Source organism: Cynocephalus volans, chromosome 17 (genome assembly GCF_027409185.1).
Source record: "Cynocephalus volans isolate mCynVol1 chromosome 17, mCynVol1.pri, whole genome shotgun sequence".
NCBI lineage: Eukaryota > Metazoa > Chordata > Mammalia > Dermoptera > Cynocephalidae > Cynocephalus > Cynocephalus volans.
In genome coordinates, this window is record NC_084476.1 from 43,468,709 (window position 1) to 43,496,390 (window position 27,682).

Below are 27,682 nucleotides of genomic sequence, written 5' to 3' on the forward strand. Positions count from 1 at the left end.
GTTTTTTTGCGGGGGGGGGGGGGGGGGAGGGGCGGGACAGTGCTGCTGGCCGGTATGGGGATCCGAACCCTTGACCTTGGTGTTACAAGGCTGTTTATTAAATTTTTAAAAAAGTTTGTTTTTATATGGTCATAACAAAGAATTTTTAAAATTATTATTGCAAAAGAAACTTGCATCAATTTATTCTAGTGAAATTCAATACCATGACTCTCCCTCTCTCTTGGCCCACTAGCATTTGTGGCCCCTTCTATGGGACCAATAGAGAGGAACATTATGTACGCAGGGCTGGGAGAAGACGGCAGGAGGCAACAGAGCTGTGCCATGTGTGCACACTTGTTGTATAATAAAGAATTTTAATGATGGAGAAAATAAACAGAATTGAATGTTAGTCCAAATCCCACTGCCCAGGTGATGTTAGGTGAACAAATGGCCCTTATGTATACATACAAATAGGAGATTAGATAGATAGGTACACAGATACATAGAACAGGTTCATTGCCCTTAGCATTTCAGTTAGTAAAAAAAAATAAAAAAAGAAAAAGAAAAAAGGAGAACAAGTTCACAATTCTCTTACTGAATGTCTTGAGGCTAGATGTTTTGGAATTTGGAATTTTTTTATATTTTGAAAAAATAATATATGTGCTGATGTGCTGTATATCTTATAACATCTCACAGCAGGGTCTAGGGCAGTACTTGATGACCAAATACATTTACATTTGTGCATGTGAATATTCACACTAAGAGATGTTTAAAAGACTACAAATAGCCTGACTTACATTCAGGACAGATTTTGCTGCCAAATGACTTTTTAGATCTTTGTTGATATAGTGGTGAGAAAAAAAAAGAGAAAAATACCTTTTTAGATTTCAGAATTGCAGATAAGGAATTGTGGACCTGTGCTTTCATAATATAGGATCATATAATAACATGTTTTTTAGACAAAACTAATCAATTTTATTGTACCTGTAATTGAAAAAGAAAATGAGGTGAAACCAAAAGAACTACTGAACTTCACATAAATGCTTCTTTATCACAAGAGATTTTATTTTCCAAAAGGTCTAAGGTTAAAAAAAGAGAGTAAGAAAAATATTAAGATTGGAGTTATGTTGAAACCATCTCTGATACAGATCTCTCCAACATGTTCTCAGAATTATTAGGCTCAAGGCCTCCCAAATATTTTGTAATATTCCCTTTAGTATTCTGAAATTCTTAAATAATATAATCTATTTACGCAGATAATGAAAAAAATCAGTATAATGCCTAATGTACAGGGAAAAAAATTATTTGCTATGAAATACAGTAATATGTATTTCAATATTGAAATCCTTGGGCATTACCACTAAAGACATAATGAAGTAATAAGATGCTTACATCTGTATTTAATAAACACTTTCTTTATCCAGTCATCCGTTGACAGACATTTAGGTTGGTTCCGTATCTTGGCCATTGTGACTAGAGCTGCGATAAACATGGGAGTGCAGGTATACCCTGGACATGTAGATTTCCTTCGTTCCTGTTTTTAAATCTCATAAACTAATTGCGTCAGATGAAACCAAAATTTCTAAAGGCAGCGATCCTAAGCCGAAGTTTTCCTCCTCCAAGACCGAAAAGCTTTTTTCTGGAGGAGCATATACCCCGACCTTCCGCAGCCAGCGGCCCGACACCCCGCCCCTGCGCGCTCCACACCCCTCCTTCCGGTTTACTCCGCCTTCCGGGCGGACGTGCGACGCCGAGCGGAAGTGACAGAAAGCGGCCGCCGGAGGTGTCGCTAGTGTGTTGCGCTACTGGGCCTGAGAGTGGAGAGGGGCCTGCGCCCGGAAAGATATCGCTATGTCGATCGAAATCGAGTCTTCGGAGTGAGTCCTGCCGTGGCGGGGGCCGGGAGGTTAAGGGTGTGGGGTGGACGGTACTCAGAGGGAGGCGTCCGAGGGGCTAGGCGGTGGAGGGACGTTTCCTTGCTCACAAAGAAGCTTCTTGGATCTGGCTGTCTCCGAGGCGGGCCCGCTAGAAAGTAGCAGCTCTCGGAGGTAAAGCCCAGATCCCCGCGGGAGGCGGCGCGGGGCTGGAGGAAAGACGTACCTGGCAGAGCCGACTCCTGGCGCCCTCTGTGACTGAGCAAATTACCGATCCGCTCTATTCTCCAGTCTAATTATCTGCACAAGGGGTTTGTATTTTCTAAGCCTTGCTTCTTTTCCTCCCTAACCCACTCTTTAGGGAGCGTGATTCTTTTCCTCTTCTGTGCTTACACGGTCCCTTTGCTTTTCTCTGCTCAGCACTTATCACACAGCCTACTAGCCTGTGGCGGCGCCTAGGGACTCCTTTTCCTTACAGTCCCAGCATCCAGCACACCACAGGTGCTCAGTTACTGCTTTTGGAATGAACGAACGACTAGCTATTTTATCAGGCCCGATCTGGCGCTGAATTTGGTTTGTCTGTGAGCTCTGTGTAGCCACAAAGGGGAGACAGAATCTAGAGACTGGGCCAGAAGAATGATAGTTTATGGGGGTGGGGGGTGGGCAGGGAACGAATGAGTGACTAAAGGTGGTCTTTACTGGACTTTTCCAGGACTCCACCCCCCCCCCCCGCCTGTGTTTTCCAACACTTAAGTTAGCAGACAACATTTGTGTTATGAGTGTAAGGGAGGGAGAGGAACTGTCCTGAAGATCTGCCATAGGAGGAAAGTAGGTTTATTCAACAGATATTGAAGTCTACAATGCGCTGTTCTAGACTCTGGAAATACAGTAGTGAACAAAACAGACAGAAATCCCTGCCTTGATAGAATGTACGCTGTGATTGGGGAAGGCAAACGATAGACAAAAACAATAGTAAAATATGAAGTGTAACAGATGGTGATAAATGTTGTGGAGAAAAATGAAGCAAAGATAGATGATAGAGAGTGCTGGAGGTAAAGATAACTAAGTCAGGCAGGAGTTGGAAAGGATTCTGTACTTTGAAGTCTGAATGAGAATGTAATGACCATTCTCCGAGCTTTGAAGACCCTAGCTGTAGCAGCAGTGGCTGCCGCATGTTTTTATTATCAGTAAAGACTACTATTTACTAAGTACTTTCTATGCTAAGCATGGTATAAGTGTCACAGTCAAACCTTTTACCAATCCTATAGAGTAGGTATTTTTCTTAAAAGATGAGGAGAAACAGCCACAGAGATGTTACTGGACTTGCCCAAGGTCACAGTTAGTAATTTGAATTCTGATTCAAATCCCAGCCTATCCAAAGCTATTAGCTGTTTGTGTATTATATTGTGTTTGAAGGTAGTGAATTTGATTTTGGCTGTGTCAAATAGGAGGTCTTTGGAGGAGAGGTGTATTAGTCCATTTTTGTTGCTTATAACATAATACCTGAAACCGGCAAAATTTGTAAAGAAATGAAATTTATTTCTTACAGTTTCAGGGCTGGGAAGTCCAAAGTCCAGGGAACACATCTGGTGAGGGCCTTCTTTTGCAGCAGTGCAGAGTGTAACATGGTGAGAAATGCTATGAGCAAGGGAGAGAGCTAACCTGCTCACTTGCTCCCCTTTTAATTAATTAATACATTACTCTATGAATGTATTAATCCACTCACAACCTAATTACCTCTTAAAGGCCCCATCTTTCAATTATCACAATAGAATTTCCCACCTTCTTAACACTATTATAGTGGGGGTTAAGTTTTAATGAGTTTTGGGAGGTCAGTCAATCTACAGCAGAAGGGGCGTCTCATTGTGGGAGAGAAATGAAAGTCAGTAGAAGTGTTGAGGAAGTTAGTACTGTACTAGAATAGCAGGGGTTTAAGCCTGGGTACCTTGTAAAGGGGCCATGAGAGAAAAAGATGACTGCAAGTAGCAGTAATCAGTTCGCTTTTGCAGACTTTTTTTTTTTTTTTTGGCAACTGGCTGGTAACAGGAATCAAACCCTTGTCCTGGTGTTGTCAATACCATGCTGTAACAATTGAGCTAACCAGCCAGCCCTTGCAGACATTTTTAAGAGAGTGTTTGCTTTTCTGTCAGGGATGTACTCTCAAGAGCTACAGTGGCTGTTTAAATCCTCATTTTTCCACTTATTATCTGTTATTTGTTTAAATCCTCATCTGTAAATTGGAGATAATAGTAATACCTCATAGGGTTGTTTTGAGAAATAAATGATTCATTTTGTCTAAAATGCTTAGAGCAGTACCTAGTATATAGCAAACACATAATAAGTGTTGGTTATTGTTTTATGATTATTATTCTATGGGAAAGGGAATTGTGTAAATTCCATTCTGAAGTCCCTTACAGCCAGGATAGTCTGACTCTCTATACTAGTGCTGTCCAGTAGAAATACAGTGCGAGCCACGTATATACTTTCTTTTTTGGTTTGGTTTTTTGCTGGCTGGCAGGTATGGAGATCTGGAGATCCGAACCCTTGACCATGGTGTAAGCCAGATATATACTTTAAATGAAGAGAAGGAAAAAGTGTATCACAGCAACGTCTAGTGAATTTGTGCAGTCTGTATGGACAGATTCATCATCAGACTTCATTATTAAGCCCAAGATCAAGAAGTTTTAACTATAAATAACTATATATATGTAATTATTATTTTTTTTATAAGAATACAAATACACTTTATTTTTCATTAGTTTAAATCCTTGAGGGGTATAGCATCACACAGATTCTGTCCAATTGCCTTAGTAGGAAGATTGCTTTGGAATTTGGCATGAACCAACGCACTATTTCCATGGGCACGAGTTATCCTTCCCCGGATTACTCTAGGTTTGTTTGGTTTGCCACCAGGAGTCACTATGTTGTTCTTTGCTTTGTATACATAAGCACGTCTCTTGCCCAAGTAAAATTCAGTTTCTCTCGGTCATAAACACCTTCAATCTTATGAAGAGCTGTGTGCTCTCTGGTTCTGGAGACACTGCTTATGGCCAGCAAAAATGGCCTTGGACCACAGCCTTACAGACATATTGTCTTTTAGAAGTCCTGTTCCTATCAGGCCTCCACAGGCTCCAAAATGGCAGAAAGAGGTATATTTACTTATAAATAACTATAAAAAACTTATAAGTTTTCTGTCACAAGTTAAAAATGGTTGTTTATTCTCAATCATTGGAAATTGTCTGGGTTCTCTTTTCCTTGGGAAACTGAATCCACAATGTTTTTATTTCACTTATCCTGAAAATTTGGTAATAAAGGCGGTGGGTGTGTGTTATTTTTGCAAATGAAGCATAACTTTGTTTTGCTTTTACATACAGTACAGCTCTACTTATTTGTATTCAACAAATCCCTATTAAAAGAGTCTCAATTTGTATTTTTTTGTTTCTCATTTAAAAATGAACCAATCATTCCACAATCATTTAGATTTCATATCAATGACTTGAGTAGTTTAAAATATTTCACTAAAGTGTGCAACAACATAATCATAAAAATTAATAAGAAATTGGGCTCTGGTCTAGAAAATAAGAGAGTCACCTTGGTACCAAGTCCCTTTCTAGCTAATTGTGAGACATTGGGCCATTGATTTCCCTTCTCTGAACCCCAGTCTGTCTCTGAGATAGGTGGGAGTCCCTTGAAAGTTTAATTCTGTGATTATTGGAAAGTTTTGCTCACATGATAAAGAAATGGAAAGTAGGTAGTGAAAGGAGGATGACTGAATATGAGAAATAAGCTGGGGTGGCCTTTATTTTGTGCCCTCTGGTGAGTTAGTAACCCTGAGCTGAATAACTTGCTTTCTTTCAGTGTGATCCGCCTCATCATGCAGTACCTGAAGGAGAACAGTTTACATCGGGCATTAGCCACCTTACAGGAGGAGACTACTGTGTCTCTGAATACCGTGGACAGCATTGAGAGTTTTGTGGCTGACATTAATAGTGGCCATTGGGATACTGTTTTACAGGCTATACAGTCTCTGAAATTGCCAGACAAAACCCTCATTGACCTCTATGAACAGGTAAGAGTGGTGGTGATGGTGATCCCTGTGGATTGGTTTATTGATGACCCCTGACTGGGAAGCATCAAAGAGCATTCATTAAAGCGCTATAGGGCTGCAACAGCCCTTAAAACCTTTTCTCTCTTCTTGGAAAAGCCAAGATTTTCCCAAATTTAAGTTATTTTAAGTTCTCATTGAATGAACCATTCTGACATCAACTGTTTCAATACCTGTTGGTATACTGCAATTCTGTTCTGGCACTAACCACCTGGAGTTAGCGCAGACACCAAAAGTTAAAGGCTCAGTCCTCCACAAGACTGTACTTCACATACCAGCCTTACTTTTGGAGTTCTCCAGGACACCTACACTTTTGACCAATGGGCTACAAATTTGGGGGTTCCCATGACTCACTCAGGTTTGATAATTTGTTAGAATGACTCTCAGTACTCAGGAAAGTGCTATAGTTACTATTACAGTTTTATTATAAAGGATACAGAGTAGGAGTAGCCAAATGAAGAGACACACAGGGCAAGGTCCGAGAGGTCCTGAATGCAAAGCTTCCATGCTCTCCCTATGGAATCAGGGTGTGCTACCTACCTGGCACATCAGGTGTTCACCAACCAGGAAGTGCCATTGAGGATTTTATTAGGGTTTCATTACTAAGGCATGATTGATAATTCAATCTCTAAACCCCCTCTACCCCCACCCTTACTTCCGCCTCCTTGGAGGTCTGGTTGGCTCAAAGCCTCAACCTTCTAATCACATGGTTGATCTCTCTGGTATCCAGCTCCTATTCTGAGCCATCTCCTTGGCACAAACTCAGGTGTGATTAAAGAGGCTCATGAATAACAAAGATACTTTTATCACTGGTGGAATTCCAAGGGTTTTAGAAGCTGTGAGCCAGGAACCTGGGACAAAGATGAGGCAGATTATTTATTATAAAACAGAACAAGGTGGACTTCCTGGAAATAACATTGTAGTGTTGTTTGAAGTAAAAATAGGGATGTTGGTTTGTTTTTTTACAATCCACATGAGTTCAGTATTTCCCCGAAGGAAATTTAGGTAACTGGAGAAAGGTTTCTCTGGAGCTCATGAAGGTAATCCCATCTTTAGTTTTCTCCAGCATCTACATTCTGAACAAGAGGCCTCTGAGGAGGAGAGGTTGGTAGATAAAAATGAAGGATGGAGTTTGAAGGATTGAAGTTATTTATAATTACTTCAGTTGTCCACCTAAAATTTCTAGTAAAAAGAAAAATTTCCACTATTGGAAATCACTTTGGCAGACCATAATTGTGTCAAATTCTACCGAAAAAGAAATATTAATAAAAGAATGCATTAAAACATCCATTTTCTTTCCATCGTTCAGGTTGTTCTGGAATTGATAGAGCTCCGTGAGTTGGGTGCTGCCAGGTCACTTCTGAGACAGACTGACCCCATGATCATGTTAAAACAAACGCAGCCAGAGCGGTATATTCATCTGGAGAACCTCTTGGCCAGGTCTTATTTTGATCCTCGTGAGGTATGACTGCAGAATGAAAAGAAACTTATGTTAACTTTGAAAATATGCAATGTGACCTGTTTTACCATTTTATTGGATACTTTGTGATTTTGATTTAATTTTTGAGAATGATGCTTTTCTATTTATGTTGGCTAAACTTTGCATATGTTAAACAGGATAATTGTGTTCAGTTTTCTGAACGTTTGAGGATCATCTTTCTTATGCATACCCATTTTAGAGGATTGTGTGTTGGTTAGTAAAACAGAAAATTTTATTCTGATGTTATTTCCACTTTAGCCAAAGTACTATCTGGCCCTGGAATGCTGCCCAGCTGCTGGTGTGTTCACTGAGCATTGTGTCCCTTGCCCCTGACAATTGCAGTTTCCCTCCAGCCCTTTTAGTCCCTAGAAGCTTGTGCTTTTCCTTCTCAGCTGATGATGCTTACTAGTAGGACACGGTGACTGATATTCTTTTATTCTTCTTTTTTTTTTTTTTTTTTGTCCTTTTTTTCGTGACCGGCACTCAGCCAGTGAGTGCACCGGCCAGTCCTATATAGGATCCGAACCCGCGGCCGGAGCGTCGCAGCGCTCCCAGCGCCGCACTCTACCAAGTGCGCCACAGGCTCGGCCCTCTTTTATTCTTCTTAAGTCTTATTATATCTATAGTTTCATTCTTTCCCACCCAGCCTTTTGCTTGAGGCTTGTCAAAACAGGATGAAGAATTTAATAGGCACTGAATAATAGAAAGTTAAAGTAAATTTACAAAAACCATGAGGATAAAGGAAAAGAGTTTGGATTACCTGGATAGGATTTAAGTTAGAGGTGGTGAAGGACGACTGAGTTGGGAATCACTGGGCTGAAAGAAATTACCAAAGAATATAAAAGAATACTTGGGTTTGCAGATTTTTCAGAAACTGGGGAAACAACTCTGGCTTTGATATGGTTTACTTGGACTCTTAGAAATAGCAGGGTGGATTGGCTGACCTCAGTTCTCTCTCAGCTCATACTTTTGAAATGCAAGTGGGCAGATTTGGGAAATCGTTTTTAAAAACTAAATTGGTTTAGTGAATCCCCTGTTTAACTGGGTAGTTTTTTTCACTCTTTGAATGTTTCTGTTTGTCTGTTTGTTTTAAATAAGCACACTCATATCTTGTAGTTGCTTCTTGGAAATGATGCTACCTACTCTCCTTTTTAAGGCATATCCAGATGGAAGTAGCAAAGAGAAGAGAAGAGCAGCAATTGCCCAGGCCTTAGCTGGGGAAGTCAGTGTGGTGCCTCCATCTCGTCTCATGGCATTGCTGGGACAGGTAATTAAAAACTTGTAGAACTGAAATTACCCCAAACTCCTCGTACGATTTCCTGTATATAAACTATATGTCTGAGCTAAAGAAATCAGACATCCTTAGAATTGGCGACTGCCTGTGGAGCTGCTTATACCAACAACTGTGCCATGGCATCCTCCCTCTTTCCTGGGAAAGGCAATATAGATTAGTGGTTAAGAGCATAAGCTGTAGAGATGGCTAGTTAGAATTAGGGTGACCATAGAATTTATAATCTCATCTGGGATATCTTTGAGGGCACTGTTGATCATCATGCCAGGTGCAAATGGGAACTGTCCCAGGCAGATTGGAACAAATGTTCACCCTAGTTAGAATCCATGCTCTTTCACTGACCAGCTGTATGGTCTTGTCAGGTTATTTAACTTTTTGAGCCCACTTATTCATTTTGTTGTAGTAAGGATTAAATGATATAATGCTCATAAAGCACTTCATACATTGCCTGACACCTTGTAAACATTACATGGTGGCTGCTGGTGAGGATTCTTTTTTTAAATTAGTAGTGGTATTGCTAGCATTGTCATTATTATTATGAAGCTACTTAGAGTAATAGATGTTTTATAAATAGCAAAGGGCACAGGTGATTGATAGGATGTAAATAGAATTTTGGCACTAAATCTGCATTTAGAAAAGGACCAAGAAACTATTTGTTGCAGGCTTGCAGTGATTCTGAGATTCAAAATCAAGCTGCTTTTTTCTGAATTTACTTTTTATTTTTTATCAAAATGATAGATATGCATGGTTTAAGTAGTACCTCAGGGCTTATGATGAAAAGTAGTCCCGTGTGCTTCCCTTCTCCACCTCTGATTCTAACTTTCCACAGTCATTTCTTACTGTCCTGGCATTTACCTCCATAGCTGAATACAATGTTTGTACTCATATTACTTGATTTTTTTTTCTTTTTTTTGACATTAGCTATTGACTTTCTTCAATGGAAGATGATTTATTTATTTGTTTTTTGGGTTTTTTGTTTCTTTGGTAGATGATTTATTTCATACTCTCCGCAACACACACATTCTTCTTTCTCCAGATTTTCAGTATAGTTATATCACACCTTTTAGTTAAATCAATATTTAGTGCTTATATAATTATCTTTATGTAAATATTGCCTGCAGCTAGAAAATAATTACACTTAATTTCTTGCATAGTTTTTATGATTCCTTGTGATAACTACTTTTTTTTTCTTTTGCCTAGTTGTTTTATATATACCCCTCTACTAATTCAGCATGCATCTTTCTACCAGAACTGTAGAAAGTCCTTTTTTTCCCCTTTGCTGATATTCTCCCTGAAGCTTTTCTCTTTTTGTTCCCATCAGGACTAATTCTCTTGGATTGCTGCACAGTTATTGTACAGGGACTTCTTTCATCTTTATACTGGGAATTTTTGGCTTCTTGTGTTGGGTCATAGATTTTAGATCCCTTATTTTCCCTTGTTTTGATGGAGCACTTAGTCTGGTAACTTCTGAGAAAGGGTTCATAGATGTAAATTTTTGAGATTTTTACTTCTGTCTGTAATATCTTGTATCTCTTTCTCTCTATTTGAGCTTTAAAATTTTTGTTTTCCTTCCTGTGTTGTCCCTGTATTGTCCCTGTTTTCTGTGAATTCTCTCCTGCCATTTGTTTTGTTGCCTATGTGTAGAAGCTTTCCTCAAATATTTAGTGATTCCTGGCTGTTCAAATATAAGCATGAAACACTAAAAAGCTGTTTGGAAGCTATATGTTGTGTTGAGGTAGAAGGAGTAGTTTGGGAGCTGATAGGATTCAGCCTGGAATGATGCATTGGGGATCTTCATGTGTCGTCTACAGAAATATTCTCTTGGATTGGTCAGCTTTTCTAGAGAGTAGGCCTCCCTGCTTGGGGGAGGAATAAACCATACTCTGGGAGTCAGAGTTGGGAGGATACTGGTGGAGGTGGAAGGTAGAAAAATCTCATTGTTTAGCATACCAGTTTGCACCAGATCCCCCTGTTTTCATTGTGGCTTCTCACCTACACCCTGCCCTCAGCTCTACCCAGAGCCCAGGACCTCAACCTTTTCAGAAGATAAATCACCTGACTTCTATTTAGGCTAGGCTGAGGCAGTTACCTGTTGCATAGAATTAGCAGAGGTCCTGGGAGCTAATTGCTCCTTATGCAGACTTTATTACTGCCTGTGTTTTCAGCCTTATGCTGTGCCTTGTCTTTGAAGGGTATATTATATTCATCTAATTCCTAAGTCTTCTTGGAGTAGTGCAAGGTACTTTGCCTTGCTCCTTGTGGCTTTCCCATCCCCACCTTGTGTAAGTAGGTTTCAGTTTTCTTTGTTCTTGGTTACCACTGGTCCATTCACTTTTCAGCTTCTGAAGTTTAACTACCATTTCTTTTTTACTGTTAACTCTTTTTCCATTCTCTTTGTCTTTTTGAGTATGTACCTTTTTTATTCCTTTATTATCATCACTTTAGTGGGTTTTCTAGGGGGAGTGGAAATAAAAGTCATGTATTCTTCCACATTTAATTGGTTAGATGTGAGGAAAGAGTGGTGCTTTGACTCTGGGTTGCCCTTCAGGTTTCTGGCTTGAGTGACTTGGTAGAGAATATAAGAAGGGCAGATTTTGGGGGGATGGTGAGTAGAGATGGGATGGGGCAAATGATCTGTTTTTGGATGTGCTAATTTTCATGTTCCTATGAGACATACAAGTGGAAATGTCCAGTATAGGCACTGGGGTTTGAGAATCTGGACCTTAACCTAGAGGTTTTTGCTAGAATTATGGATTTGGAAATTGTAGTAGTAGTTGAAACTATAGATGTAAATGTGATTACCCAGGGAAAGCATGTAGAATTAGAAAAGTAAAAATTTGAGAGGGAAGCCATAGGGAACACTTATAAAGTCAACAGCGCAAACAGAGAAAGGAAACAGAGAAAAGAAAAGCCAGAGAGGGAAAAAGGAAACTAGAGAGAATGGGGTAAGAGAAACCAAGACAGTTTTAAGTAGAAGAGTGGTATCAAGGTCAAAAGCAATAGAGAACATGATGAGGGTTTTGGCCATTGGGATATCTGAGATGCACTACCAGTGGCAAGGTGGGGACAGAAGCTATATTGCAGTGGGTTAAGGTGTGAATTTAACTGAGAAGTGAACACAGTGAATTTAGATGGCTCTTGAAGCTTGGTGGTTAAGGGAAGGAGATATGGGGCCAATGGGGAGGGAAGAGGGCAATAGAAGCTACAGAAGAATACAGGGTAAAACATGGTTTTTTTCTTTTAAAGATGGTAGTGATTTGTAATTGTTACAGGCTAAGCATAAAGAAAGAGCCAGTAGAGTGCCGATTGATTGGAGAGTGGTCCTTGGAGATGCAGGTTCTCGAGTTATTTCAGTAAAACATGAAAAATAAATAAGATATGAATTTTGGAAAGAAATAAACAAAATTAATATATTTAGAAGCATTAAATATTTCAACTATAATAATCTTAGAATTAATTTAAATTTTGGTAAAGTTGCCAGATACAAAATGTACAAAAGTCGATTGCATTCCTTTATATATCAGTTACGTATTATATATTCCTATATATCAGTAGCCAGTTAGAAAATTCAGTGAAAAAAGTCTTGTTTATAGCAAAAACGTACAATATAAAATCTAGCACTAACCTTTGTGGGAAATAGATGATTTCCATTATTAAAAAGGCAAAAAATCCTTCAAAATTTATAAGAGAAATGTCTTGAGTATATGGTGAATCATTGATTTTCCTGGTTAAGCCTGACAGTTCTTCTCAGATTTAAAGCAATTATAATAAACATCAAAATAGTGTTAGAACTATTTACCAAAAGAATTTTAGCATCTGTCTGGAAAAATAAAGTTGAAAGTATATTCATCAAAGAAATTTTGAACAGGAAGCAAGTTGACAGCATACTAGCCCTGGAAATATTGAAGCATTTAATAAAGGTACATAATTTGAATCCTTTTGGTACTTGGCATGAGAATATCTGTTGCAATCAGGGCAACATTTATAATAATTAGATGAAAATAGGAACATCAAAAAACCTAGGAACAGTAGAAGAATTATTCAGTATATGGTGTTGGGACACTTTAGAATGGGGGAAAAGGTCAAATCAAAGACTCCTCTCATATTTTATACAGCATAATTTTAGATACATTGAAAGTTACTTATTTTAAGAAAATAGGCAAGCTAGAAGATAATTTCATCTATCAAACTTTATGATAGGTAAAGACTTCCTAAGCTTACAGAGTAAACAACAAGGAAAAGTTAGACAAATTTCATGACTTGTGAATGCATCCTAAGTTCAAAAGAAACCTGTAAAGCTATAATCAAAAGTAGGCAGATGGGAAAAAGATTCTTTTTAACAAATGTAACAACAAATACCTTTATCACGTTACAAGCAAATTGATAAGAAAAATAGTAAGACTACAAATAAATGAGCAAAGAACATGAATAAACAGTTAACAGAAGAGGAAGCATATCTAATTAATAAATGCAAAGGTACTGCTAAAAGCTCATAGAGATTCTTATTATCGTTCAATTCTATTTTTCCATGAACTTTTTGAAGTACTGTCGAATGGGGAAAAGTTCAAACTCATTAATCAGAGAACTGACTAAAGCAGGGTATTGTAACTCTCCAGTCATTAAATTAGCTAAAATTTTTAATTGATACCCAAAATTGTTGAGTTTTCTTGATACAACAAAGGGGAAAAGGAGTAAACGTTGATTATGAGCTTGTGCCTGTTATAGGCTTTATATACATTACTTTGTTTTATCCTTTCAGCAGCTTTAGGAATTAGTATTTTTTCCTGACATTTTCAGTTGGCAAAATTGGTATATGTGCTGCCGAAGCGAGCACTTCAGTTGGCAAAATTGGAAGTCAAAATGACACATTTGGTGAATGACCTTCCCTAGGACCATCTGTCTTCAAAGTCCAAGATTTTTCCATCCCTTTCATAATGCAATTGTGAACACTGTTGCAATTGCAGCTTTTTTGGAAAACAGGTCTTTTGGAAAACAGTTTGGCAGTATATATATCAAGAGTCTTAACTATTCATGTTCTATTTTGGATTCAGTAATTCCTCTTCTAGGAATATACTCTAAGGGGGAATATCCCCCCAATAGAAAAAGTGTTATGTCCAGAGATGTTCATTGCAGCATTATTTAGATGAGTGAAGAATTGGAAGCTGTGTCTGCTAATACAAGTATACTCATTAAATTGTTAAACATCCACAAGGTGGGATATATTTTACAGTCATTAAAATGATAAGTTATGTCATAGCATGATCTGGTGATAGGTGAAAACAGGAAAATATAAAATTTTACATATAGTATAATTACAACTAGGTCAATTAAACACTTTAGAGGAAAAAAGACTAGAAAGTAGTATATAAAATGTTAACAGTGGCTGTGTTTGGGTACTGGAGCTATGGGAAATTTCTGTTTTCCAAATTTTACTTATAGTAAAAGCCACACGTATAAGAAAATAGATGTGGGGTAGTTATACTTATTGGCTCTCAAGAATTCCCTCTCACTCTGAGATCAGCCTGTATTCTTGGACACACAGAGAAGCACAGATTATGTTGCATTTGGATGGCCAAAAGTGGTTGGGATTTGGATGGCTCAGTTTCCTCTGAACCTCATCCTTTCAGGCTTGGTTTTATCTGAGCAGTCATGACCAGATCTTAAAAGCACCTGAGAAGATTGCTGTATTTTCCTTTCTCATAGGCACTGAAGTGGCAGCAGCACCAAGGGTTGCTTCCTCCTGGTATGACCATAGATTTGTTTCGAGGCAAAGCAGCTGTCAAGGATGTGGAAGAAGAAAAGTTTCCTACACAGCTGAGCAGGCATATTAAGGTAGTATCCTTAGATACTCAGCCAGTCAGTAACCATTTGCTGAAGATTAATCATGGGCTCAGTCAGTCCCTATGTCAGGAGCTTGTGCACTTGGGTGGAGAACTCATTCTCCATCCCTGACAGCATTTAAAGTTGCTTCTGGTGTCCACTGGGATTCTGCTGTGGCCTGGCAGTAGCACACCTCAGATGTATAACCACTGGACATATATTTGACATGGCCCTTGCACTTCCTACAAAGAAGCCTCCACTTGGAGAATGGTTTGCTTTTCTTTGGTTAAGCCTGGGACTAAATGTGATCTTCCAGTGTATGAGGGTACTTCAAAAAGTTTGTGGAAAAATAGAATTAAAAGATAATACAGGGCCGGCCCTGTGGCTCACTCGGGAGAGTGCGGCGCTGGTAGCGCTGAGGCCGCGGGTTCAGATCCTATATAGGGATGGCCGGTGTGCTCACTGGCTGAGCGTGGTGCAGACAACACCGAGCCAGGGGTTACGATTCCCTTACCCAAAGATAATACAAATCTTTCCATGAACTTTTTGAAGTATCCTTGTGCTTATCCTGTTCAACATTTGTGTTTTTGCCCACTATGTGTTAGGCAAAGTGCAGTGCCAGTCATGGATTGTAAAGTGATGTTTGAGGAAAATTATTTTATCATCTTATGGCTGATTCTTGTCTTTTTTTTTAAGTGAGACTTTTCTAGGAAAAAGCACAATCAGGTAATTGCTGCAGTTCCCCAGATTACAAGTATATTTGCTACTTTAGCATCTCAATACTACAGTTTCTCTCTGGGTGCTCTGATTGAATTTCTGGATTTAAAATATTATGTATTCTTCAAATCTTTGACTTGGCTCAGTGTTTTGGATTTTGTCTTTTCTGGATTATATGTTCTAGCTTGCATGTAAAGATATTTATGAGCAGAAGCCTGGAGACGGATAGAAGTCCATTAAAATTATGCTGCTGGGTTAAGATTTTTCTGTTATAAATACTTTCCCTTTTTGGCATTTATTTGTTTTATTTATTTGTTTTTTAAGATGTTTGGTAAGGGGATCTTAACCCTTGGCTTGGTGTTGTCAGCACCACTCTCAGCCAGTGAGTGAACCGGCCATCCCTATATAGGATCCGAACCCGTGGCCTTGGTGTTATCAGCACCACACTCTCCCGAGTGAGCCACAGGCCAGCCCCTTTTTGGCATTTAAAATGAAATCCACAGTAGCACTTTTCTCTCTTCTTCCCATCTGGCTAGTTTTCATCTGTTGTTGGGAGTAGCATCACTGGTAAATGCTCAAGATGTCACCTATAATTAGTTCTCCTAGATTTGGTCAGCCACACTTTATCACTTGATTAAATAAAGTTTGTGAAACAGTGAAGGTAAATTTATTTACAAAATAGTGTAGGAAAACATACATTCATTTTGAAAAAAAAAAAAAAGGTTTTTCCTCCCCAGATACACAACAGGAACATGTGAGGCCATATTAAGTTGAGTGTGAAAGTGATGCTAACAGTGGCTGATTCTAACAAAAATTTATGGTCTGAGATAACAGGATTATTTATATTAAATCTCATGTTAAAATAGTTTTTTTCCCTTTTCTTTGGGAATGTCAATCTCACATTCAAAAAACTAGTTTAACTGAGTTTAAAAAACTAGTTAAACTAGGTATAAAACTGGTCAGAGAAATACATCCACAAGCTCCCTGTGTCTAGGTACAGAAACGTCCCTCCAATACTCCATAATATGGGCCAACTAAGAGTATGCTAGTGCAGGGTTTCTCAAAAGGTTAAAATAGTAATTGTTTTAAGTCCACTAGATAAAAATGCATCTGTTTCATTGTTTCATTTGAAACAGTTTGGTCAGAAATCACATGTGGAGTGTGCTCGATTTTCTCCAGATGGTCAGTATCTAGTCACTGGGTCTGTTGATGGATTCATTGAAGTATGGAACTTTACTACTGGAAAAATAAGGAAGGTAAAGTATTTTAAATATATTGACTTTTCTAGTGGAAGAATTACTGACTTTGAATTACTTATCTGTGCCTTATCTCTAAGTCAGATTAGTTGAGGAAGGATATGTATGTAATGAACATGTATTACTTTTGTGATTTAAAAACCCATTTAAAACTATTTTAAATTAAATTCTGAATTTGTTATTAACCAAGGAAGGATCTTTATATCTTTTTTATTATTTATTTTTACAAATTAAATTTATTTTTTGCATGAGTAAATATGTACATCTGATACAACATTAAAAAAATAGAAAAAGTTATTTAAGTAAAGAATTTTGTTCCTCCCCACCCCTCACCCTCCTTGTCCCTTAGCCTGTCAGTTCCCTTTCTTGGGCCAGCCAGGGTTACCAGTTCCTTATATAACTTTCCTGGAATATTCTGTTAGTGCAAGTCGTTACTTATTATGTATCCTTTTCAGATTTTTTTATACAGATGGTAGCATAATATGTACCCTATAATGCTCCTTAGTTTTCCCTTTATAGTATATCTTGGAGATCACTGCTGTATTTTATTCCACTGTGTGGGTTGAACCATGGTATATTTAAACGGTCACTTTATTTAAGATTGTTTCCAGTCTAATGTAATTGTAGTACTAATTGTATTTCTCTTATTATAAATGAAGTTGAACATCTTTTTATATATGAAAAGCCACCAATATTTCCTGCTCTGTGAAGTCTGTTAATATTCTTTGCCCATTTTTCTATTGCATTGTTTTTTATTGATTTTTATTGATTATAAAGGAAATCATCCTTTACAATATACACTGCAAATACTTTTCAATTTTGACTTTCATCTTTTGACTTTGCATATATGTTTTACTTTTTGACTTAAACATTTTTTTTTTTTTTGGTATCAGATTTATCCATCTTTTCTCCCACAATTACTTCTAGTACTTTTGTGTTTAATTTTATGTTTAACTTTTGATCCATCTGGAATTTGTTTAGGGGAATAAAGTTGGTGTACATTTAACTTAATTTTTCTTCTAAGTAGTTATTTATGACTATCTTTTATCCACTGATTTAAAATTTAATTTTTATCATAAAGTACTAAATTCTACTCCATGGGTAGAATTTATGAGTGATATCACATTCTGCTTTCTATATTTTGGTATAGTTTGTGGGTTTTTTTTCGTTGTTTAAGTTTTCTAATCGTGAAGCAGTCTCACTTTATAATTAGAAAAAAAAGATAATTCCATTTGAACAATAATGGATGATAAAAGAAGCATCACAAATAGTCAATATGGCTTTAGGAAAAGTAGCAGACAATTTGGAAAAAATATTAGTTTCTCACATCATACTCTGAAATAAATAAATTCATAATTATTAAAGATATAATATGAAACTGTAGAGAAATTTTGCCTAGAAAATATCAGTAAGCAAAAGGTCTAGGGTATTAATGTTGGCATTATTTACAATACTAATTTGAATTCTGTAAAATTATTTACTCTCAGCTATATCAGTTGTTCATTAGGAACACATATGCAGGCACTTCTGTTTGCTTTGGAGGTTAGTAGCAGGCACAATCCATTCTGCTGCTTTTAATGAGTTGTATAGATCAGGGGCTACTGGGGCCTTGGCTTTTGTTTTATTTTGATAACTACTAACTATTGCTTCCTTTAGGATCTTAAGTACCAGGCCCAGGATAACTTTATGATGATGGATGATGCTGTCCTCTGCATGTGTTTCAGCAGAGATACAGAAATGTTAGCAACTGGGGCTCAAGATGGGAAAATCAAGGTATGGATTAATGACATGAGCTCTTGTTTGCAGACTTTGTGAGACTTCTGTAATGGGGTGGTGCTCTACACACAATAAACAGCATAATAATAGCTAATAGTTTCTGTTGAGCATCAACTTTATGCTAATCACTTTACTTTTCCTTGTTTAATCCTATTAATAATTCTGCTTGGATGGTCCAATAATGGGTTTAAGATCACACTGTTGGTAAGTGATCTGGGACTTCCGTCCAGATCTGCTTGTGCCCTTTCTGTTGTACCACCCTGGCTTATTGTATATGCTGTTTTGTACTTTGATTGGGGGGTGGTCTACAGCCGATTAGCTGTGGTTTGTATTTAATTGCTGGTACACACCCTGAGCTAGATAAAATACAGAAATAGTCTCTGCTAAGTGAACTTAGATCTAAATTTTTGTTTTAATTTATAAGGAAAGAGTTTTAAGTGTCAAAAGATTCAACTATCGTTGTACTATGTGGACCAGACATATCATGTTCAGCTATTAGCATGCATTTTTAATGCTGTTTTAGTACATTAGGGAGCATCTTACTTGGCTCTGTGGGCTCTAGTGGGACACTCTACAACTTTTTATTATTTTTTTTTTAATAAAGGTATGGAAGATTCAGAGTGGACAGTGTTTAAGAAGATTTGAAAGGGCACACAGTAAAGGTGTCACCTGTCTAAGCTTTTCTAAGGATAGCAGTCAGATCCTTAGTGCCTCTTTTGACCAGACAATTAGGTAAGTATGAATCCCCAAACTGCCCTCACTTGGGTTTGATATAAGGTGGCTCTGGAGGGAGGTACTAGTGATTCTTTATGCTTTCACCAAGACAGTGTGATACAGAGAGTGAGGGTACATGAGACCCTGTTTCCCCAAAGTATAGCGATACAGTGCTGTTCTTCAGTTCATTTGAAGTTTTTACCCAGAAGAGATTAGAAAGGGATTATAGCAGTGTATCATGTTTCTCAAAGTGTGGTCTGTGGACCCACCTTAATCCTAATGACCTTAGAAAGTCTATTACGGGTTCCTGGGACTCAGCTGAGACCTGCTGATTCTGAATCTCTCGTTGACTAGTTTTTTAGAGGTCCATCCCTGAACTGAAGCATTATTGGCGTATTTTCTTCCAGTCTTGTTCTGTGCAAAGCTTTTGTTTTGGTTTTATTTCATCGTTTGATATCATGAAAATTATACTGCAAACACAATTGCATAGTCCTTTTTCTTCACTTAATATTATAACATGAGCTTCTATAATTCATCTTAAATGCATTCCACACTTGATCCCAACCATAATATATAGCATATTAATTGTTCTTTTTATTTGCTTTCATTTGTGATAGAATTCATGGTCTAAAATCTGGGAAAACCCTGAAGGAATTTCGTGGCCACTCCTCCTTTGTTAACGAAGCAACATTTACACAAGATGGACATTATATTATTAGTGCATCCTCAGATGGCACTGTAAAGGTTAAGTATTTGCTACTGGTTTATTTTGGTGCTGTCCCATCTTTGTCCTTCGAGGAGTTTTCAGTGGTGATGATGTGGTGATTGTGGTGGAGTAACCTTCTTTACCACCTATTTTAACCATAACTGAAGTGAGTATAAGACAACAGTAATATTCTGTGGGTAATCCCCATTGTGTCCTAGAGACCCAAAATCTCAAATCTCTACAATTCAGTTTGTGGAGTCCTAAACTTAATTCATCCCTCATTTACAGATACACATAGTGGTTAAATCTGTCTTGCTGTAGATATGGTCCATCGCCTAATAGTCAGATTGACAAAAGGGCTCAGTGGCCAAATAGATCTCTTTTTGTTGTACAGCCTCACCCCACCCCAGGTCCCCGAATATAGGGCCTTCCTAACAGCATGTATAGAGTAGTAGAAGAGGTGTAGAGTAGAATTAAGCCCTCTCTTAGATACTTATTTACTGCCCTCAGCTGTAAGTAATGGATCTTCACTACCTTAAATGATTTATTTATTGGGCCGGCCCCGTGGCGCACTTGGGAGAGTGCAGCACTGGGAGCGCAGCACCGCTCCAGCTGTGAGTTCGGATCCTCTATAGGACTGGCCAGTGCGCTCACTGGCTGAGCGTGGTGCGGTGACACCACGCCAAGGGTTGCGATCCCCTTACCAGTCACGAAAAAGACAAAAAAAAAAAAAAAAAGTTATTTGGGGGCTAGCTTTACTGTTGCTGCCCCCCTTATGCATAAGTCTGTCTCCTCTTAATAAAGTGTTGCTTGCTGTACTGCTGGGTACATTGTTCATTTTTATGATTTTGGAATCTGAGAGCCTAATTTAATCACTGGCAAAAATTGGAAAGCTTTGGGCACCAGAGAAGATTCTAGCCGCAAGAGGCAAGTGGCCACTGGGACTATTTTGCTCCCATGTCTCTGCTGCTGGTAGATGTCTCCTGGAGTCCCTGGCCTAAATTCTGATAAGGCAGTGCCTTATTCTCTTTACCTGTCTCTGATTTTCTGAGCCCTCTTCTGTTTGGTTGGATTGTATCCACTACTATGTAGGTGTCCCCTGGAGGACTCCTGGCTATGCTTTGTTTCTCTGTTTTAAATCTAGTCAATACTTTTCTTCTTTATGCTGAAAACAGTGGGGAGAACTGCTTTTATCAATTACTGCCAGTGGAATAGGTTGGCCCTGCCATCTGGGACTAGGGTAAACTGGACCCCACTGCTCCTTTTTTCTCTTTGTTTCTTTGCTTGGTTAGACATTTAGTTGAGTACTGGTAATCTGAATAAACCTTGCAGTCTTTTTACCAAAAAAGAAAAAAAAAAGATTTAGTTATTTGAAGAGAGGGCCTCATTTCCTAGGAAAGATATGAGAAACCCGAATAGAAAATTGCTGGAGATCTTTGAGGCACTCCATTTACTTTCTGGACCTGCTTATATTAAATTGATTAATATAAGTGAGTGTTTTGTGACAGTGATCTAGAAATTTTAACATGAAAACCTAAAAGTCAGACCACTCTCTGAAATTGCTTTTGGTTGGGAATTCAACCAGAAACCTAAAGGCAAGAGGTATACTCTCCCTTGGGATGGACGGGGAAACACACACAGCTCTTAGTACATTAGTCATGGGATTTGCCCTCTTTGTACTGTGCATATGGGTCTCACAACTTGTAAATGCCATTGGGAAGTGGATTGTCTAGGCCTCTTTATTTTGTGGTCTTTCCTATAGTTCTGCACTGAGTAGGTAAAGCATCTCACTGACCTTTTGGTTCATCCCTTCTTAACGCACATCTCAGACTTCTCTGTTGTCTGATTTAATCACTTTAGTTCATAAGAAACCCAGAAGGACAAGGTGAAAAGCATTAGGGTGGAGAACTATTAACAGAAGGGATGTTGGACTGAGAGAAGTAATACAAGTGACCATGATGGGCTTTCACTTTATGGATCCTTATGTGTGTGTGCTAACATTGTGACTTTTTAGTCTTTATCAGTACAAGCCGTACATTAGAACCATTTGTGGAACTTTTTAAAAATGTCCATGTCTGTGCCTCACTCCAGACCTACTGAATCAGAATCTCAGGAAGGGTCCCAAGCTAAAAGGCCCTCATTTGGTTTTGATGTTCAGACAAGGGTAGCTTCTGGTTGTTTATGGTGGTAGCAGTGTTGACAGATAGCTAATTTCAAACATAGGTAGCTCTGTTAGCGAAAGAAGAATGTGTAAGAAAAGATTATAGATTTTAAAAGGTTTTTATTACTTAGTTTGTGACTTTTATTTTGTTTATGCCAATTAATCAACAAATATATATATGGCAATGCTAGGTATTTGATTAGACCTAAAATCAAGTAAGAAGTTTTTTTTCTAAGACTGTTTTACTCTTTTTTAGTAACCTAATATTTAATTTTTTTAAACCCTAAGTTTTTAGAAATTCTTATACCCTCTAAAATGTTTATGCCTTAAATTTTTGTGTGGTAGATCTGGAATATGAAGACCACAGAATGTTCAAATACCTTTAAATCCCTGGGCAGCACTGCGGGGACAGACATTACTGTTAACAGTGTGATCCTCCTTCCTAAAAACCCAGAGCACTTTGTGGTGTGCAACAGATCAAACACAGTGGTCATCATGAACATGCAGGGGCAGGTGAGTATTCTGAAAGTACCTTCGCACAGGGCCTGTGGGCCATTTGCAAATCAGCATGTCCTGGTCCTGGCTCTGTCAGTATCCAAATATGGGTTCACCACTCTGGAAACTGTATAAAATGTATTTATTTTCAGACACTTATTTAAACTATAGCTCTACAAAAACCTCTTTGGTGGTTCAAAAGCTATCTCCTTTTCCCTGGCTGTTTGTATTTTGTGCTCTTTCTTCATCCTTTGGATAATTGAGGCTCTGATCTGTCTTTAAGCCTCCTTCAGAACCTCATTGAAGATTTTCAGATAACAATCTTTGTCTGAGTTAGGGAGATACAGTGTGGTGTGGATTACCAACTTGGGACATCTCCTAGTTACCACATGATCCAAAAGGGGAACACTAATAGGAGAAAGACAGTAGTGTCCTTATGATGTGTATTTGTAATCAGGACACCTGCAACTTCCTAAGGAATCTCACTTTTGTGGACAGTGAGATAGCATTGAGGCATTAGAGCATCAAGGTTGAGGTCTCAAGCCCTGGGCATGTGTCATGGTACCACTGGAATGTTGGCCTAGACACTTAGGGATCCTGCTGAGCATGGAGAAGACCCAGGGGCTGGTGTGTGATGCTCTCTGTCGATCTTGTGAGTCCTACAACTGATGAAGTTCAGAACCCATGGCTGAGATGGCTGGTCTGCAGTATCTGTTGGGCCACTGCATAATAGCCACAGCTGCCCAGAGCATCTATTGAGCACACTTCATAGTTCTCTACTTGACTTTTCAAAGATTTTTGTTTGAAAAGTTAATTGTAGATTCACACAGAAGTTGCAAAAATAGTACAGAGAATTTCTGTGTACCCTTCTCCTAGCTTCTCCCAGTGATAACATCTTACATAGTACAATCATTAAATTGCAAAATTGATATTGGTCCAGTACTGTTAACACAATTATAGACCTTATTTGGATTTCATCAGTTTTTATATATTCATTTTTTTCTGAGGCAGGGATATAATAGTTCTATGAGGTTTCATCACATATGTAGATTCATGTAACCACCACCACAATCAGAGTACAGAACTATTTTATCACCCCAAGGAAACTGATGCTACACCTTTAGAGTCACAGCCTTCCCATAACCCTAACCCTTAGCAACCACTGATCTGTTTTTCCATTGTTATAATTTTGAGATTTAAAAAAATAGATTTTATTTTTTAGAGCAGTTTTAGGTTTTCAGCAAAATTGAGCCGGAGACAACAGTTTATCCATATACCCTCTTGACCCCACACATACATAGCCTTCCCCATTATTAACATCCTCCATCAGAGTGGTACATGTGTTACAGTTGATGAACCAACATTGACACATCATTGTCACCCGAAGGCCATAGTTTACATTAAGGCTCACTTTTGGTGGTGTACGTTCTATTGGTTTGGACAAATGTATAATGGCATGTGTCCATTGTTACAGTGTCATTCAGAGTAGTTTTACTGCCCATTAGATTCTCTGTGTTCTTCCTATTTATCCCTTCCTTTCGCCTAACTTCTGGCCATTACTGATTTTCTTCTTTCTTTGTTTTTTTACTATCTCCATAATTTTGCCTTTTCCAGAAAATCATGTTTGGGATCAAACAGTATGTAACTTTTTCAGATTGACTTTTTTCACTTAATAATATACATTTAAATTTCCTCATTTTTTCATCACTTGAGAGCGTATTTCTTTTTAGTGCTGAATAATAAATATTCCATTGTCTGGATTACCACAGTATATTTATTCATTCACCTACTGAAGAACATCTTGGTTGCTTCCAAGTTTTGGTAGTTATGGATAAAGCTGCTATAAACATCTATGTGTAGGCTTTCATGTGAACATAGATTTCAGCTCCTTTGGGTTTATACCAAGTAGTGTGATTGCTAGATTATATGGTAAAGTATGTTTAGTTTTGTAAGAAACTACCAGATTGCTTTCCAGAGTGGCTGCATCATTTTGTATTCCTACCAGCAATGAATGAGAGTTCCTGTTGCTCAACATCCTGTCCAGCATTGGGTGTTGCCAGTGTTCTGGATATTGGCTGTTTTAATAGGTGTCTAGTGGTATCTAATTGTTTTAATTTACATATTCCTAATGATATAAGATGTGGAGTATCTTTTCGTATGCTTCTTTGCTATCTGTATACCTTTGGTGAAGTGTCTGTTAAGGTCTTTGATCCATTTTTCTTTTGGGTTGTTTGTTTTCCTACTATTGGGTTTTAAGAGTTCTTTGTATATTTTGGATAAGTCCTTTATCAAATAGGTTTTTCGCAGATATTTTCTCCCAGTGTGTGGCTTTTCATTCTCTTGACAGTGGCTCTCACAGAGCCAAAATTTTTAATTTTAATGAAGTCCAATTTATTAATTCCTTTTTTCATTGATTGTGCCCTTGGTGTTGTATCCAAAAAGTTATCACCAAACCCAAGATTACCTAGATTTTCTCCTGTGTTATTTTCTAGGAATTTGATAGTTTTGAATTTTATATTTAGGTCTGTGACCCATGTTGAGTTAATGTTTGTGAAGAGTGTAAGGTCTGTGTCTAGATCCATTTTTTGCATGTCCAGTTGTTCCAGCACCATTTGTTGAAAAGGCTGTTTTTTCTTCATTGTGTTGCTTTTGCTCTTTTGCCAAAGATCACTTGACTATATTCATATGGGTCTATTTTTAGACTCTCTATTCTGTTCCATTGATCTTTTTCTATTCTTTCACCAGTACTACACTGTTGTCTTGATTACTGTAGCTTTATAATATGCCTTGAAGTTGGGTAGTGTCAGTCCTCCAACTTTGTCCTTCCTCTTCAATATTGAGTGGACTATTGTGGGTCTTTTGCCTCTCCTTATAAACTTTATTTATTTAATTATTATTATTATTTTTGTCTGCTGGCTGGTGTGGGGATCCAAACCCTTGACCTTGGTGTTATAACACTGCACTGTAACCAACTGAGCTAACCAGCCAGCCATTATATGAACTTTAGAATAAGTTTGTCGATAGCCACAAAATAACTTTAGGATTTTGATTGGAATTGCATTGAATCTATAGATGAAGTTGGGAACTGACATATTGATCATATTGAGTCTTCCTATTTATTCATGAACATGGAATATCTCTCGGTTTATTTAGTTCTTTGAAATCTTTTATCAGAGTTTTGTAGTTTTCCTCATATAAATCTTGTATGTGTATTGTTAGATTTATACCTAATTCTTTTTGGGGGGCTGCTAATGTAAATAGTATTGTGCTTTTAATTTCCAATTAATTTATTTCAAACCCTAACCTCTGGCAATCACTGATCTGTTTTCCATTATAATTTTGTCATTTTGAGAATGGTGTAAAAATGGAATCTTATAGTATGTAACCTTTTAGTCTTTGAGATTGGTTTCCCTCAGCTTTATTTATGATGATTTTAATGTTTAGTAGACTAAAAAGCAGGATTGGTGACTTGGGCTATATATAAATTCTAAATTTCTGTCTGCCACTTACTTTAGATAGCTTATCCATTGAATGCTTCCCAGGCAAGAGGATTTAGCATGTGAATGGAACTGAAGATCTAATTATAAATGATAGTAAATCAAAGTGCAAAATAACAATGTAAGAATGTCAGTTTAAAATTCTGCATATGGGTGAGCTGCTGCTAATCCAGGTGTTTTGTTTTTGTCTTGGGGTGTGGTGTGCTCTAGATTGTCAGAAGCTTCAGCTCTGGTAAAAGAGAAGGTGGTGACTTTGTTTGCTGTGCCCTCTCTCCCCGTGGTGAATGGATCTACTGTGTGGGAGAGGACTTTGTGCTCTACTGTTTCAGCACAGTCACTGGCAAACTGGAGAGAACTTTGACAGTGAGTATTACTGACTAAGGTCATCTAAAGAAATTATGGTAATGCTTGTGTCTTTCTGAACTCTGAAGTACATACTTTTCCAGACTGACTGCTGTCAATGTAAACCTTAGTATAAAAAACATAATGGAGGCATTTTATCACTAAATAAAATAAAGTGTCCATAAATAATTGTATGAAATTACTTCCTCTATCAGGAAAAGTTGTCCTTCAGCTTCAGGTGGATAGAATTGGGTGTACATAAAGCAGAGAAGAAGGAAGGAAACATACTCGTCTAGCTAGCTAGATTAACCAGTTCTTTCACATTGGGGTTGGAGAATGACAGATAAGTACTTCGCTCCATGTCCTTTTGGAGGCAGATTACTTGTACACCATCCTATCAAACCGAGTAAGATGTTTTAAAATCTTTCAGCTCCATATTATTAGTCAGTACAAGGAGTAATTAATATCAGCAGCAAGGACTGGCTGGTTAGCTCAGTTGGTTAGAGTGTGGTGCTAATAATCCCAAGGTCCAGGGTTCAGTGTCTTTACTACTTAGCTTCTCTGTACTGGCCATCTGCCAAACAAACGAACAAATGAACCAATGAACAATGCCAGCAGCTGTAACAGACAATCCCCAAATCTCAGTGGCTTTACACAGTAAAAGTTTATTTCTTCTTATGTCACTTTTTTAGCTGTGCCATTTGGAATATGTGGCCTCCTAAGATCTCTTCTCTCCTTCCACCCAGCTCTGGAAGCCTCTTCAGAGTGATTTGTTGTAGACCTGTACACTCAAACCCTGTGCTTTCCCTGTTCCAGGTTCACGAGAAGGATGTGATTGGTATTGCGCATCACCCTCATCAGAACCTGATTGCTACCTACAGTGAAGATGGACTCCTAAAGCTCTGGAAACCCTAATGCAACTTTTCTTTTTTGTTTTCTTTTTTGGAGGCTGGCAGGGTATGGGGATCTGAACCCTTGACCTTGCTGTTATCAGCACCACACTCTTCCAAGTGAGCTAACTGGCCAACACCAACTTTTCTTTTTAAATTAGTTTGAAAGCATGTACTTAAATGAAGACATATTGATGTGTTGCTTTTTTTTAGGTCAGCTTTTCTAAGCAAACGGATTGTCTGAATTAGCCACAGAATACTTTTGTGAAAATTCATGTTTACATAGTAGTTACCTTTTTAAGTATATTTTAGAGGTATTAGTTTATCTGCTTCTAACTAGAGCAGTCACTTAATGTTTCATTAATCTTCTACCTGGAGAGTGAAATACTGATATTTCTAGAAAAAACCTGTACTCCTTTGATTTGAAATGCTGAATAAAATGTGCCTCCCATAGTAAAACTTGTAAATAAGGAAGGAACTGTCCCATATTCGGTAGCTGTGTTTCATTTTTTTTTAAAAGATGTCAATAAACTTTACACCTTTCTGGAGACTTTGTTTTTAAATGTGAATAAGTGCTCA

General features: G+C 38.0%; 1 protein-coding gene and 1 pseudogene across 1 annotated transcript; one reads left to right on the forward strand and one right to left on the reverse strand.

The window, feature by feature from the left end:
- Positions 1 to 1,745: 1,745 nt before the first annotated feature.
- Positions 1,746 to 27,651, forward strand: SMU1 (SMU1 DNA replication regulator and spliceosomal factor). Its single transcript, XM_063082093.1, has 12 exons — positions 1,746 to 1,856; positions 5,712 to 5,922; positions 7,268 to 7,420; positions 8,595 to 8,705; positions 14,433 to 14,561; positions 16,403 to 16,522; positions 18,179 to 18,295; positions 18,903 to 19,030; positions 19,630 to 19,756; positions 22,225 to 22,392; positions 26,082 to 26,234; positions 27,030 to 27,651. The coding sequence occupies exons 1-12, from the start codon at positions 1,831 to 1,833 to the stop codon at positions 27,126 to 27,128; spliced, it is 1,542 nt and encodes a 513-aa protein (XP_062938163.1). The 5' UTR covers positions 1,746 to 1,830; the 3' UTR covers positions 27,129 to 27,651.
- Positions 4,614 to 4,941, reverse strand: LOC134366237 (large ribosomal subunit protein eL33-like; annotated as a pseudogene).
- Positions 27,652 to 27,682: the final 31 nt, after the last annotated feature.